Raw genomic sequence first — 12,939 nt, forward strand, 5'->3', positions numbered from 1 at the left:
GAAGTTTGTACTGTAAATCTTTAGGTTTCTTGTTTTTTCTGGGTTGGGTGCTCCTTCCTGATGTTTTATTTCGATTCTTACAGTTTCATGGAATAGCGAAGCTGCTATACATTTGGGCTGCTGGGAGATCTTTATATTACCAAATCTCTAGTTTATTCACCCTCCACACATTCATGCCATCTTTACCCGTTCCTCTCCCATAGTCTGCGCTCTCGCCTATCATTCATCTCTTTTTACTTTCCTGTACGATATTTTTTTACAGTTGCATTAGAAGTTGCTGTCTGACGCCGTCTTGTTTGTTATTTACCCTCCTTCCTTTTTTTCTATGCCAACTATCAAACCTCACAGAGGCAACAAGGAAAGAGTCAAGCAGGATGGCTGTATTCTTCCTCCAGTATAAAGTATCACGTGATTCCTTTGCTTTTCTTTTAGTAGTCTTTGATGCGGTCTTGTAATTCACATCACAAGCTGTAACTCACTATCAAAGTAGCTGGTGTCGTCCTCGGCTTCCAGCTGAGGGATGAACTCAGCTTTCTGTCGAAGGAGGCCGTTCCAGTCCAAACCCTGGAAGAATGGATGCTGCTTCACCTCGGAGGCTCCACCTACAACCGTTTTAAAAGTCAGTCAATCACCCAAATAAAATTAAAACATCAACTGAAAAACAATTAATAACATGTTTAATTGTTTCTGCATCCTGTTTTCACGTTTGTAAATTAAACTTCGTTTTTTTAATGACGTCCCAGTTAATCTTTCTGAAAAACATTCCACTGAATTCTGATAATTGACTTTGAGGGAAGCTCATCATTTTCAGCCTTACAAACTAAAGAAGTGTAGTGAACGGTACCTGTGCCCAGTCGATCTAAAGGGCTCTGTCTGAGCAGGCGGGTGATCAGGTCCTGAGCATCAGCGGGAAGCGCATCGTCTCCTTCTGGCCAAATTATCTCATCTAATAAACACAAGTCACAGGCCAATCAGACGACAATGAACCAAAACGTCAAGTAAAATGTAAATAAATTTCATGACTGTAGAGAAACCAAATTAAAAAAGAAAGAAAGAAAGAAAGAAAGTGATGTGTTTGGCTTCTCCGAGCATTAATTCAGATAGTGCCTTCATGGTGCTAAGCATAATATAACAGCTGAGTTAATTTACTCAATTCTATAATCTATAGTAGGTGAAGTAAAAGATGCAATATTCACCTAAATAATTTTCAGTTAAATTTCAAGGTAACTCTTTATCCAAATAGGTCTTCCTGTGTTTTGGAGGCTCGCTCTGAAGTGCTCAGCTCATGTTAACAAACCACCGGTGCAGGTATATCTTTCCCCTCTAATTTTCACTCTCATTTCAACTCACCACTGACAACTTGTCCGAACAGCTCCTCAGGAGTGTCTCCAAAAAACGGGACGCAGCCGACCAGGAATTCGTAGAGGATGATCCCCATTGCCCACCAGTCCACGGGTTTCCCATAGCCCTGTCTGAGAATTACCTCTGGGGCGATGTACTCGGGCGTGCCACACACCTGCACAACCACACCAACAGTTTAAAATCACACACAACTTCTAATAACTTCTGTAAAAGAAAAACAAAAAAAAAGCAATGATCTTCTTGCATGCTTCAAGGTTCTACATGTTTTTCGACATTACGACTTCCTGACCTGTTTGTCCAGAAACTCCCGGGTGTCTTTCTCTATGTGGCCCTCATACAGGTTGGTGGTCATATTCATCAGGCCAATTTTAGAAAGACCGAAGTCTGTCAGCTTGATATGACCCATTGACGTAATCAACAAACTGTTGGGTGGGAAAGATGACAAAAAGTACAACTCAAGCCAATTCTTTACTTTCAAGTAGCAGACACAAGCTACCTTTTTCCTCAGTTTAACCCACACAGAGAAGAGTTAATATAAAACAAAAAATTATTATTATTGCGTATGTGTTTGCAAGTTCATCTCACACATCGTTAGTGAGGAAAACGATGAGATATAGATCAAATTTTTCAGAAATGTTCAATAATGCAGTAAACAAAACATTGAAATATTTGTATCTAACAATAAAATATTACATCAAATAAATCCTGAAGAAACACATGAGCACAAGATCAGTATACACACTTCAGAAAACATCAGTTTTTGTTACTGGCCCAGATGGTTTTTCCATTCTTACTTGTCAGGTTTCAGGTCTCGATGCACGATGCCGTAGTTGTGAAGGTACTCCAGAGCCAGAACGGTTTCAGCAAAATACAACCTGGTCATCTCAACAGGTAATGGGCCCATATTCTTCAGCAAGTTGGCACAGTCTCCACCTTCAGAGAATAGAAATACTTAAAACCACAAACTGAAAAAAAAGCAGTGAATGCAGGACAAGCCCCATGTGTTCTGAAAGTATTAGCTGCTAGAAACAAATGAAAGAGAATTGAGGTGTTTCCATATTCAATTGTCTCTATAAGCCATTATTATTCGGAAACTTCTACATTACGTCAATCGCCGCCATCATCCTTCTCACCTTCTACATACTCCATCACCATGCAGAGGTGGCGTCGTGTCTCAAAAGAGCAGAACATTGAAACAACAAAGGGGTTTTCAGCAAATGTGAGGATGTCTCGCTCCACAAACGCCTGCTGGATCTGGTTTCTCAGCACGAGGTTCTGCCGATTAATCTTCTTCATGGCAAACCGTTGCCGTGTTTCCTTGTGACGGACGAGATACACAGCCCTGCCAAGAAAAATAAAACTTATAAAAGCACCATCAGGAGAGCTGTAATGAGATATTTACTTTGAAAACAAAGCCAACCACATTGCAATTAATCATTCAGTCGAAAGAAAGTTAAACGTTAAATTCTGCACTGTTATAAGTTTTCACTGAGGGCAGAAAGCAGAAGTGAAAAAGGATTTTTCAAAGGTATTTTCAGGCATCTCTTTGAATCCTTAAGTCTATTTTCACAATAAAAACAACAGTGTTAAAAAAAACAAAAAAACAAGTACAATAGATCACTGAAAACCATGGATGTTCTTTCCTACCCGTAAGCTCCATTACTGATGAGTTTGATGGTCTCAAAATCGCTCTCAAGAGGTTTCCGTCGAGTTGGAGTCAGTGTCTGTGGAGCCTTATTCTGCAAAGATACAGCAAAAACATGATGCTTGGGAATTTCTCAGCACAACAAAAGCACAAATAATGTAACTGGTTTTTGCAGTATACTGTCTGTTTGGCCATTTTCTCCTGCAGTGCAACATGAGCCCTCTTACAGGTAAACAACCAAATATAGAATGCTCTTATTCAAATAAATGTGAAATTCTGGACCGTCAAAACAAACTGACTTTCACATAACACTCAATTTTACAATAACCCTTTCATTTAATTTTGAAAAAATTTGAAGAATTACTGAAATACCCACTCTCTTTATGAATGCTCATTGGCACCAGTAATTTATGATTTGTGGTTTTGCAGCATCTATTTTTCCTTTAACAACACCTGAAACTGAACATTTACTGACATTTTGACATGTTTTCCACCACACTTCAATTTGCACTGATCTTAAGACACTTGGCTTGTCTTGTGTCTGTAATATCATCCGATTGGCCTTTTACAGCAATTTTGCATACAAAGAACGAACAAAAGAAAACCTTGTCAATTAAAGAGTGCTTTAAATAGAAAAAGAAATGAATGTGCGAATTTCAAGTTAAAAAACAGCGTCCAAGCCACCAGGTAATATTACATACAGCACAGTCCTTATTTAAACACAGTCACTCCAGTGGAGGGTTTGCTTCAGGGTGACGGTGTGTGTGAATGTGTTTTGTGCATGTGTGGATATCAGGCTCAGTCCTCTTCTTTTCTACAGTCATTCACTCACTCCACACGGTTAAGTGACCCCAAACAACAAAGGATCCAGCTCTCTCTACTAATGAACTCTTTCTTTGCTATTAATATCAGTGTAACGGCTGTGATGATTTACGCCACTGACTTTGTTGCTTTGCAACTACACACTGCAGCGTGAAGCAGCTCAATATGACTTTGTAACTTCCTGAAACATTTTCTCTGATTTACTGATTCGTAAAGTGCTTCTTATAAAGCTTCAGCTACCATGTACACGTACACATCCGTTTCAAAATTAGCTGCCAGATTTCTTGAGAGTTAAAAAAAAAAACACACAGTTTATAGCAATGTATGTCAGCCAAACAGAATAAGTATAACCGATTAGGGTATATTTTTTTAAAACCAAATACTCTTTAAATACATGAAATGCAAGAAAAGTGAGGCTCACCTCCACATTAGCATCTGGCTCCACCGTCACCGAGGGACTGGCATCATACTGCTCAAGCTGCACCATTTCTAGAGACAACGGAAGGAGACAGAGATGAATACAGTATTACTGGGTTTATTCTTCAGCTCCTCCAAATGCGAGACACATGTGGGAGACACAGTTCTACAAAATGTTTAGAAAACTACGGTGATTTGGTATCTGGATGCCGTCTGTTCTGTTGTCGGTGCTGTAAATATTTAGGACAGGCACACATACCTGCTTCCTTCAGCTCGGAAGTATGGCTGTAAAACTTTTATGAACCTCTAAAAATCCCCGGGGTGACTTAACTTGAATGTCAAGCTGCACTGCTGGGTTTCCATCAGCAGGCTGAACTGCTCAGATGTCACCACTGAATCACTTTGTTGGACAAACAGCACAATACAACACATTCCTCTAGTATCTTAAAGCCATTTCCTTTCATTTGAGAAATGAACCAGGCATTTAGATTCTTCATCATTATCATTAATGCATCTGTCACTGTATGAATCAAGTTAATCTGCAATATTTACTTCAGCTTCTTATCCTGAAGAGTATGTGACTTACAGCTATTCAAGAAAACTGTGGAAATGATAATTAATGGTGAAATCTAACCCAGATCGTTTCCTCCATGTGGGCAGACGGTGATATGACAGTCTCACTATGTGTTGCCGGTGTGAAGTTATGTTCACAATAATGTGTTGAGATCACCAGAAAATAAAGATGGCGTGTGTTACGAGACATCTGAAACTACTTGGTGTCGCCTTGAAATAAACAGTTCCATCAACATCGGTGACTTTCCTGATATAGGAGAAATACTGCCAGGCGGCGAGTGCACTTCGCTTGAATGACTCTGTATTCGAGAGGATTAAAGCTTAATATGATGAGAAAGAGTTTTCCTACCTTCTAGCGGGTCTCTGGTAAGACCCAGCTGGCTGATGATGTACCGTGGGATGTCCGACTTGATCCCCTGGCCGACTTTAGCGTGACCCTCCGCTGCTTCAAGGAGATGGTAAAACTCTTCCGGGTCAAACTCCTAGAAGCGACAGCAGAAAGTGATCAATGTGTCTAAAATAAAAGTTAAAAAACAACAGCTAATGTGTATAAATGACATGACACAAAGGCCTAGAAAGATGATAGATAGTTCATCAGCAAGCCTGCAAGTTTACTTGCTTTTGATTAACTACCTCAGTTTTTTAAAAAAGAAAAGTCATTAAGATCATTCAAGTATAAACACTATGACACAACTCATTAAACAAATACAACCCTACCTCAAGCATACTAAGCAGATAAAAAGAAAAAAACAAACACAACAAAACATTTACTTATTCACTTGCTGATCAGGAATAATTTATTCTTAAAAGGAATATTCTCTTCATTTTGTGGTGCACACACTCTCATTCTATCAGAATGTAATTTCAGTGCTGCTTTAAAGCGAACCGACTTTCATCCGTTTTCAATCAAGTTAATCTCATTTTCAATTAGGAAGAGATTTTCTTAACCGCAGCTTACCAAACATTCAAGGAGGCGAGCCGGCCGGGAGATTATGATGAGGATCTTCCTCACCAGCTGGGTGATGACGCTGACCTCCTCGCTTTCTGAGCGCTCGAATGCCTGAAAAACAGCGCAGAAAAAGAAAAAAAAAGAGTGAAAGAGTGTAAAACGTAACTTGTGGTATTTTTACCTCCAACAATTTACAACAAAACATGAAAATTAAATCCCTCAAAAGTGTTGGTCAAACTAGTACTACATGAAGTTGTTTGTTTTCTTGGGCAGAGGAAGTGCGAAATTCACTTCGCATCTGAAACAAGAAAAGAATTCAAAATGAGAAAAGGAACAAATTGATGTAACGATTTCATGTTTCTGCTTCTGTAATATTTAGATAAAAGGTGGGAGTTTTTAATACTTCACTTCAACACATTTATTTTTGAAACGGAATAATCTGAAAGTGTAAAACAACTCATCAGTGCTTAGTAAAGTTGGTTAAGCAATCAAAATGTATTGACAGAGTTTCACTTGGAGGCACTAGTTTGTCAAACAAGGTGTGAATGTATGGAGCACAGTGTTCACTGTCGGGCAGCATCAGGATGAAGGATGAAGGATGAAAACAGCCTGCCTGCCTGACTGAATGGATATATCAGTGACGCAACTCTAAAGCAGAGGAATTACAGAATAATCACTAGGTGGAGCCTTAATGAGTCATTCACAGCTTTTCTTATAGAGAACTGGGAGTAAGAAGCTGAGACAATGACTACTAGTTACACACTCGCTCCTCTCATCCATACGATACAGGCAGCATGGAGTCAGTATCGACCCCAGGGACGGATAGTGTTAAGGATAGTGTTAAGAATTCTTTAGTACCACTACTTGTATCGATACAACCTATTGATCCGGCAATTTAACAGTATTCTTGTCGGTTGATCAGTTGTTCCTTGTTTTTTCATAAAGCAAGCATCTTTTCAACAAATCACCGATGATTACACCAAACAACAATGGGCTATGATAGACCCAAAGCCTCCCAGCAAAACCTCGGCTATTCATGCCAGTTTGTCTCATTTTAAGTTTGATTTGATGTTTGAATAAGAATATGTAGGCAGAAAACATTCATGACGCTTCAGCAGGTGCCAAACTTTGTTTATTACAAAAAAGTCTGAAATTAAGAGCAGTCCAAAAAAGGCCTAATCTTTTGTCCCTTGTTGGAAGTAACTTTGTCCCTTAACTTTAACTTACTCTTCCTATTGACGCTCTGCTCATATGCAAGCTCATCAGAGTTATAATCAATCCTAATCAATCCTGATGTCGAAGTGAAATATGACAGTTCTGTTATCTGAAAGTCAGAAGATCAGCCCTGTCCTGTGTACCATGCAGTAGAAAACACATCATCCTCACAGACTCACTAGATAATCTTGTTCTGTGCTGCAACGCTGAAATCATTTCGTCTTGTTTTTGCAGGCGTTGCTCCTTTGTACTGTTTTTCACAACAACTTTTGCCTGCTTAAACCAAGTTGCTGCCCTTAGAACCGCTGTGTTGCACAAAATGGGTTTTTCATTCATGGCTGCAGACAGATAAGCTGAGAAGGCCCTGTTCAACTCCACCATGTTGTCATTTTCTGGTAAAACAGTGGCAAGTAAGCCGTGTGACTTTTCATTTTGTTTGTGAAATGGGATTTATTTCAATGTCAAACAGTAAGCGCTGAGGACGGAAAGCAACATTTTATCCATGAAACTGTTCAGCGATTTAACAAAGTGGCCACAAAACCAAGCTCGTGTGTTTGTTCCTCTGCATGAGAACAGACTTATCAGTTCAGCTGGAGGTGCAGGGAGTCGGCAATGCCTTCTGTCTGACAGCATGCTCAGAAACACTGGTGGAGGTTGCTATAGAAACTGATATTTTATCACAACACAAAAAAACTTGTGACTAAAGTGTTGCTCACTATCATGGAGAATTTCCACAACCAGATCTATTGTGTTTGCCTACGGCTATTGGATGGATATTGAGTGATGGGCTTGATTGCACATAACAGTCCAGTTCAATCAATCCCCTTTCGTAACTTTATCACATCTGAGTGACGGGTTAAAGGGCTGAATGTTAGCCAGTCAGACGCTGTTGCTCAAAGCTCAAACATAACACTGAGAATGTTCAGTTTACATTCAGTATGTTTTCTTTGGATATCCGTCAGCGGGTTTCTTCCTCACCTCGTGAAGCAGGTTTTCCAGTTTCTCCTGCAGCTCAGCAAAGTAGCGGGAAGTAACCAGGCCTTTCTGGGATTTGTCCAGACAATCCCTGACCAGCTCAACCAGCTGGTGCTGGATGAAGCCCAGCACCCCGTCAGCCAGTGGGAGGGAGCTGTCTGGAGAGTAGTGGGTGACGATCTCCAACAAGCGCTCCTCCATCTGGGCCGTGGCCTGCATGGGGGACAAACACGACAACGCCACTGTGAAGTCTTTCAAAAGGAAGAGTAATTACTATTGGAAAAAAAAAAAAAAAACTTTGTGGATGAATCCTTAATGGTGATTCATTAATTATTGAGCCACTTGAGAAACCTCCAAAGGCCTTTAAACAATAGTAATATTTTTGTTCATGCATATTTTTTTACAAGCTGTTGACAACTTGCACAGATAACACAAGTGCTGTTGGGTGAATCATTCTGGTTGGGTTAATGTGTACATGCATGTGCAATCAGATGTAAAGATGTGTATAGAAGCAAATAATGTAATTTATTTGTAAAGACTTGTGAAGCACTCCAAGTTGCTTTTCACTGCCTGAACTTTTCCACAGCTCATAAGCAAAGACGGATTAATTTTTTTTTTTTTTTTTTTTTAAAGAGGGGGGGGGGTTTGACTTTTCAGTGAGGTTTTGTTCAAGGTGTTGTTATTCTGAATATCACAAAATAAAAGTTCAAACATACATTTTTCATTATTTTCTGCATTCTTTCCTAACTCACCCCACTTCCTGTGGGGGTTTATGTGCAGAGCTGGTGAATGAGCACAGCTGGAATGATGCTGTTCAAACATTTCAGTAAAATTAGTTTACCTTCCACATGAATAGTTTTGATGCTGAAGACTTGCGAATAGGCCTGTGCTATGACATAATCTCAATAAAGGGTCAGTGTTAATTTATACATACCAGTACAGAGGGATTTGTACCACACTACAGAATGAATACATGTAAGCAAGGCTTTTCTTTCTCCCATGATCCTCTAGAACGGTAGTGGTGGCATACACATATATGCTACAATTGTTCAAACATATCAAAGGTTTACTAATGGGTATGACATACCTTTGGAAATCGTTCCCTGTAGACATGGTTCATCATGACGATCTCATTATCAAAGGAAACACTTGATCGTCCAGGGCTGCAGCAAAAAAAAGAAAAAAATCAACATTAATAAGAAGGTTTAAATTGATCACCACCGTAACATTCATCAGTCCACAAATCAATGCACCTCTCCTCCCAAGCAACTGTGCTCGAATGGGGTGTCAAAGTGGTTCTGGTCATCGAGGACATCACAGTTATTTACAAAAGATCAACAATCACTTCATTTCAGCTCCATGAACAAAACTAGTCTCAACCCACAGCCTGGGAATGAGCTTTTGAGGGTGTGTGTGTGTGTGTGTGTGTGTGTGTGTGTGTGTGTGTGTGTGTGTGTGTGTTTTGCACATTGCATTTTTTTACATCATATTTTATTTCAGCCAGCAGAAAGTCATGTTGTGGGCTGGTATGAAATTTTGGTGGCTCTAAGCTGCTTAAGCCGTCATCGAGGTGGATTCAGTGTCGGGCGCAGATGTTTCTTTTTCCTCACCAACCAGCAGAGGTTTCTTCTGGCCAAACTGTCTGAATCATTGACATAAACCAATTAGTCCTTTCCTGCAACATCACTTCAGTATTTAGCTCCATACGATGGGTGTATTTTTACAGAGATAACTGACTTGATGAAGCTTCAGAGAGAACAGATGGAGAAAAAGCCTATCACATGCAGACAGACTAGCTGAGCCATTTTTTTTTTTTTTTTTTTTGGTCATGAAAGGCGCCTCTGTTAAACTAGATCTCTGCTCCCGGACATGCCACTGCAGCTTTAACGTGGCTCTCTGCATCAAGCCCTTCGTACCCTAAATCCACCCACCCCCAGCCACAGTTCAGTAGCTCGATCCCCGAGGCACTCTGTAAGCTAGCACGCCCAGACACGGCACACCATGGTGCCAGAACACAGAGCACTCAGGCGTCACACAAACAGCACAGAGCACAGCCAACATGCAAAAGTTGTCATAACCACACAGCTCGGCAGCCAGATCTCCACTTGCCTGCTGGCCAACAGGTAAATGCAACTGGACCAGAGGTGCCAAAATCCTGCATGTTGTTTGCAACCTATCTTGGTCGTGCCGGTGCAGGCACATCCTGGCATGTGAATGCCGCCCAGTGTATGGTGATACATTCAATTCAAGGCAAAGTGCAACAAATCTCATCCAAATTGTGGCGAAAAAAAAATAAAGTTTGCTCTCAAAAACAAAATATAATTTTGTTATGATGTGAAACATAAAGCTGAGATTTTGTTGAGGTTTGGTGGTGAGAAATAGCAGACACTTGCTCAACCTATAAAGAGAGTAATATTAATGCTAATACAGATTAAAATTAGTAAACAAGTATCAAGTTATTTCATAATCTTTCATGACTGTCGATGCAAGGTTTCTAGGTATATTTTGCAGTTTGTGGCCTTCAACGTTTCACAAACAAACAAATAAATAAAGCATGAGCTTCAAGAAGTCAATGAAAAAAAACACTAATAATATAAGAGGCATCGAGAGTAAATTGTCAAGGTGATATCATCTACCTGAGGCTGCGAGACCGAGGTCGTATGACTGTTGAAGGGCGCCCATCCTCGTCCGTGATGCTGTCTGTGCTGCGGAAGTGTTTGAAGAGAAAGTGCAGCTCGTCTTGTGTCGGCTGGTAGGGAAGCTGGTGAAGGCGCTCCTGAGAGGACGAGGATGACTACAAAACAATAAATACATTAAAACACAAGCCCAGATCAGTTGTCATGCCACTGTGGATTTTTTTTTTTTTAATTGTATATTTTTGGGGAGGGGAATCCCAAAACATCAGCCATTTGCAAAATCTTACAGCAATATGAAGAAGCTGAAACTACTTAAGGTGAAAGGAATTTGAACAAATGCGGCGTCTTTCAATGTTTTCATTTTATCATTTTGTCTGTATGGACTCTATCATTTTGCAGCTGGTAGTTCCTTCCAATTTTGTGAGCAGTTCTAGGTTAAATGACAATTTAAATGTGAATGCTCTGTTACTAGACACAAAGCTACAAATTATATAATTACAATGCAATTCATGAAATAACAAAAGACAAAGTCAGTACAACACTGCCAGGTGGAAATTTCATGCAGCCAAGTTATGATCAGTGGGTTTCAAAGGTGCTACATGCAGTAATTTGTGCTTACGAAAAACTCCTGGAGCCACGAGTGTCTACAGCTGCAAAGAGGACATTCCTACGGTTCTGTCCTGCCTTTCTAACCTCAGTGTTACATTAGAGAGGCCTAAGTGCACATTGCAAAAACACACAAACCTGTACATAAACATAGTAATTACAGCTGCACTTGAAACAAGGCAGAGATTATGAAACAGTTTTTTTTCAGTTACCTTGACCCAGTAACTTTTTCTTTTTTAAACTTAGACGAGTTTCCCTTGATTGCTGCATTTAATGTGATTTCTTTGTTAAAAGTCATGTGATTGCAGATAAGATGCCAGTGGACTGGCGTCAATGCACAGTGTAAATAAAAAAAGACAAAGCCAGGAGAAGCATCATTCACTATGCAACTGAGCAATTGTCTCTGTCAACTGAGGATCTGGGTAAACTCTCAAACTGAACAGTACATTTCCTGCAATCTGTTAAATTTCACTGCCCATGTGTTGTGAACAGAAGAGCAGAGGGACAGCATCTGTGCAGTCTCTTTATGGTTTAAGTCTCAGAGGACAACTGAGGAGCCACATTGTTCCTGCTGACCTCTGGTCCAATACACAGGACGACCCAATACATGTCTGTTTCTTTAAGCGCCACATGGCAGACTTTCTAAAGACTTGGATTACTGTGTCACTGAGTCAAAAACACTCATTTGAACGTAGTTTAACACCAGTTCATTGTATCTTCAATCTCAGTATTTGACTGAATAAACAACAGAAAGACTAGTTATACATTTTCAACTCCTAACCCTTATCTTAATCATAATTCAATTTTAACCTAAAACACATCTTAAGCTAACAATGTAATTATTTTTCTGGTGGGGACTTATGTCTATGTTCTTTGTATGGTGGCCCATCATCACCACAATGTGTGTATGTAAACAGATGCACAACCCAACAACAATATTACCAAATACACTTTACTTTATCTCCTCATTAAAATGCACACACGCAGACTGTGTGTATTCGCTATCACACTGTTTCACTGACTGCTAGACTGACTCATTCAAAGCAGACGACTGATGAAAACAATTAACGGTTTGTCATCTCGGCGCTGGCATCCGCTGTTCATCATTGCATAAACCAATGTGCTATTTGGGCTAAGTGAGGTGTCAGAAATGCCTGGCCGGCATGTGTTGACCGAAGAGGATGGCGCTGTGTTTTTAGGGGGGATTACTTACTGAGACAGTGGAGCTTGGCGGATTGGTTCCATAGCCAGATGAAGGGAGGGAAGCCAGGGACCATCGCCGGCCCTCAGCTCTGAGAGAAAAGGCCGAGCATATTATATAAGCCTGAGCAGCATAGGCATTAGTTAGTATTTCATATGTGGATCTCCTTACGTAACAGACGACGGAGGAGCCCTATGACTACAAGAGCGTGAAATTAATGTCTCTTTTCCTTAATCATATCTAATAAGGTTGTCTTTCTCGTCACTGCTTCTCTTTTGTATTTCTGGCCAGCATAGTGATTACAAAACTCATAAAACAGCTCCACAATATTTTTTTTTTTTTTTGGTCAGAGGAAACATTTTGTGAAAAGAAAATGAAATAAAACATGCCTGAAACAAGATGCAAAAAATGAAAAAAGAAGCTACCTGTCAGCACGAGCCAAGTGACTGTGAAGACAACAGAAACAGAGAAAGAGAAAAGCAAAGAGAGTTCCAGTGAGTTTTAGCAGACTTGTGCAAGTGAAACCGTGACCTCTGGC

General features: G+C 40.1%; 1 protein-coding gene across 4 annotated transcripts in view; it reads right to left on the reverse strand.

Moving 5' to 3' along the window:
- Positions 1-12,939, reverse strand: part of mast3b (microtubule associated serine/threonine kinase 3b) — a 43,944-nt gene that overhangs the window by 7,902 nt on the left and 23,103 nt on the right. For 2 of the 4 annotated variants that reach the window (XM_030082867.1, XM_030082869.1), the window contains 15 exons: positions 12,827-12,847; positions 12,414-12,492; positions 10,595-10,752; positions 9,046-9,121; positions 7,962-8,171; positions 5,778-5,879; positions 5,169-5,301; positions 4,251-4,318; positions 3,010-3,101; positions 2,496-2,704; positions 2,157-2,295; positions 1,652-1,784; positions 1,351-1,516; positions 845-946; positions 480-602 (listed from right to left, as the gene is read on the reverse strand). In XM_030082867.1, coding sequence (XP_029938727.1) covers positions 480-602; positions 845-946; positions 1,351-1,516; positions 1,652-1,784; positions 2,157-2,295; positions 2,496-2,704; positions 3,010-3,101; positions 4,251-4,318; positions 5,169-5,301; positions 5,778-5,879; positions 7,962-8,171; positions 9,046-9,121; positions 10,595-10,752; positions 12,414-12,492; positions 12,827-12,847 — 1,811 coding nt within the window. The remainder of the gene's footprint in view (positions 1-479; positions 603-844; positions 947-1,350; positions 1,517-1,651; positions 1,785-2,156; positions 2,296-2,495; positions 2,705-3,009; positions 3,102-4,250; positions 4,319-5,168; positions 5,302-5,777; positions 5,880-7,961; positions 8,172-9,045; positions 9,122-10,594; positions 10,753-12,413; positions 12,493-12,826; positions 12,848-12,939) is intronic. The other 2 variants (XM_030082868.1, XM_030082871.1) reach the window with 1 other exon arrangement.

This window comes from Salarias fasciatus, chromosome 23, assembly GCF_902148845.1.
Source record: "Salarias fasciatus chromosome 23, fSalaFa1.1, whole genome shotgun sequence".
Lineage (NCBI taxonomy): Eukaryota > Metazoa > Chordata > Actinopteri > Blenniiformes > Blenniidae > Salarias > Salarias fasciatus.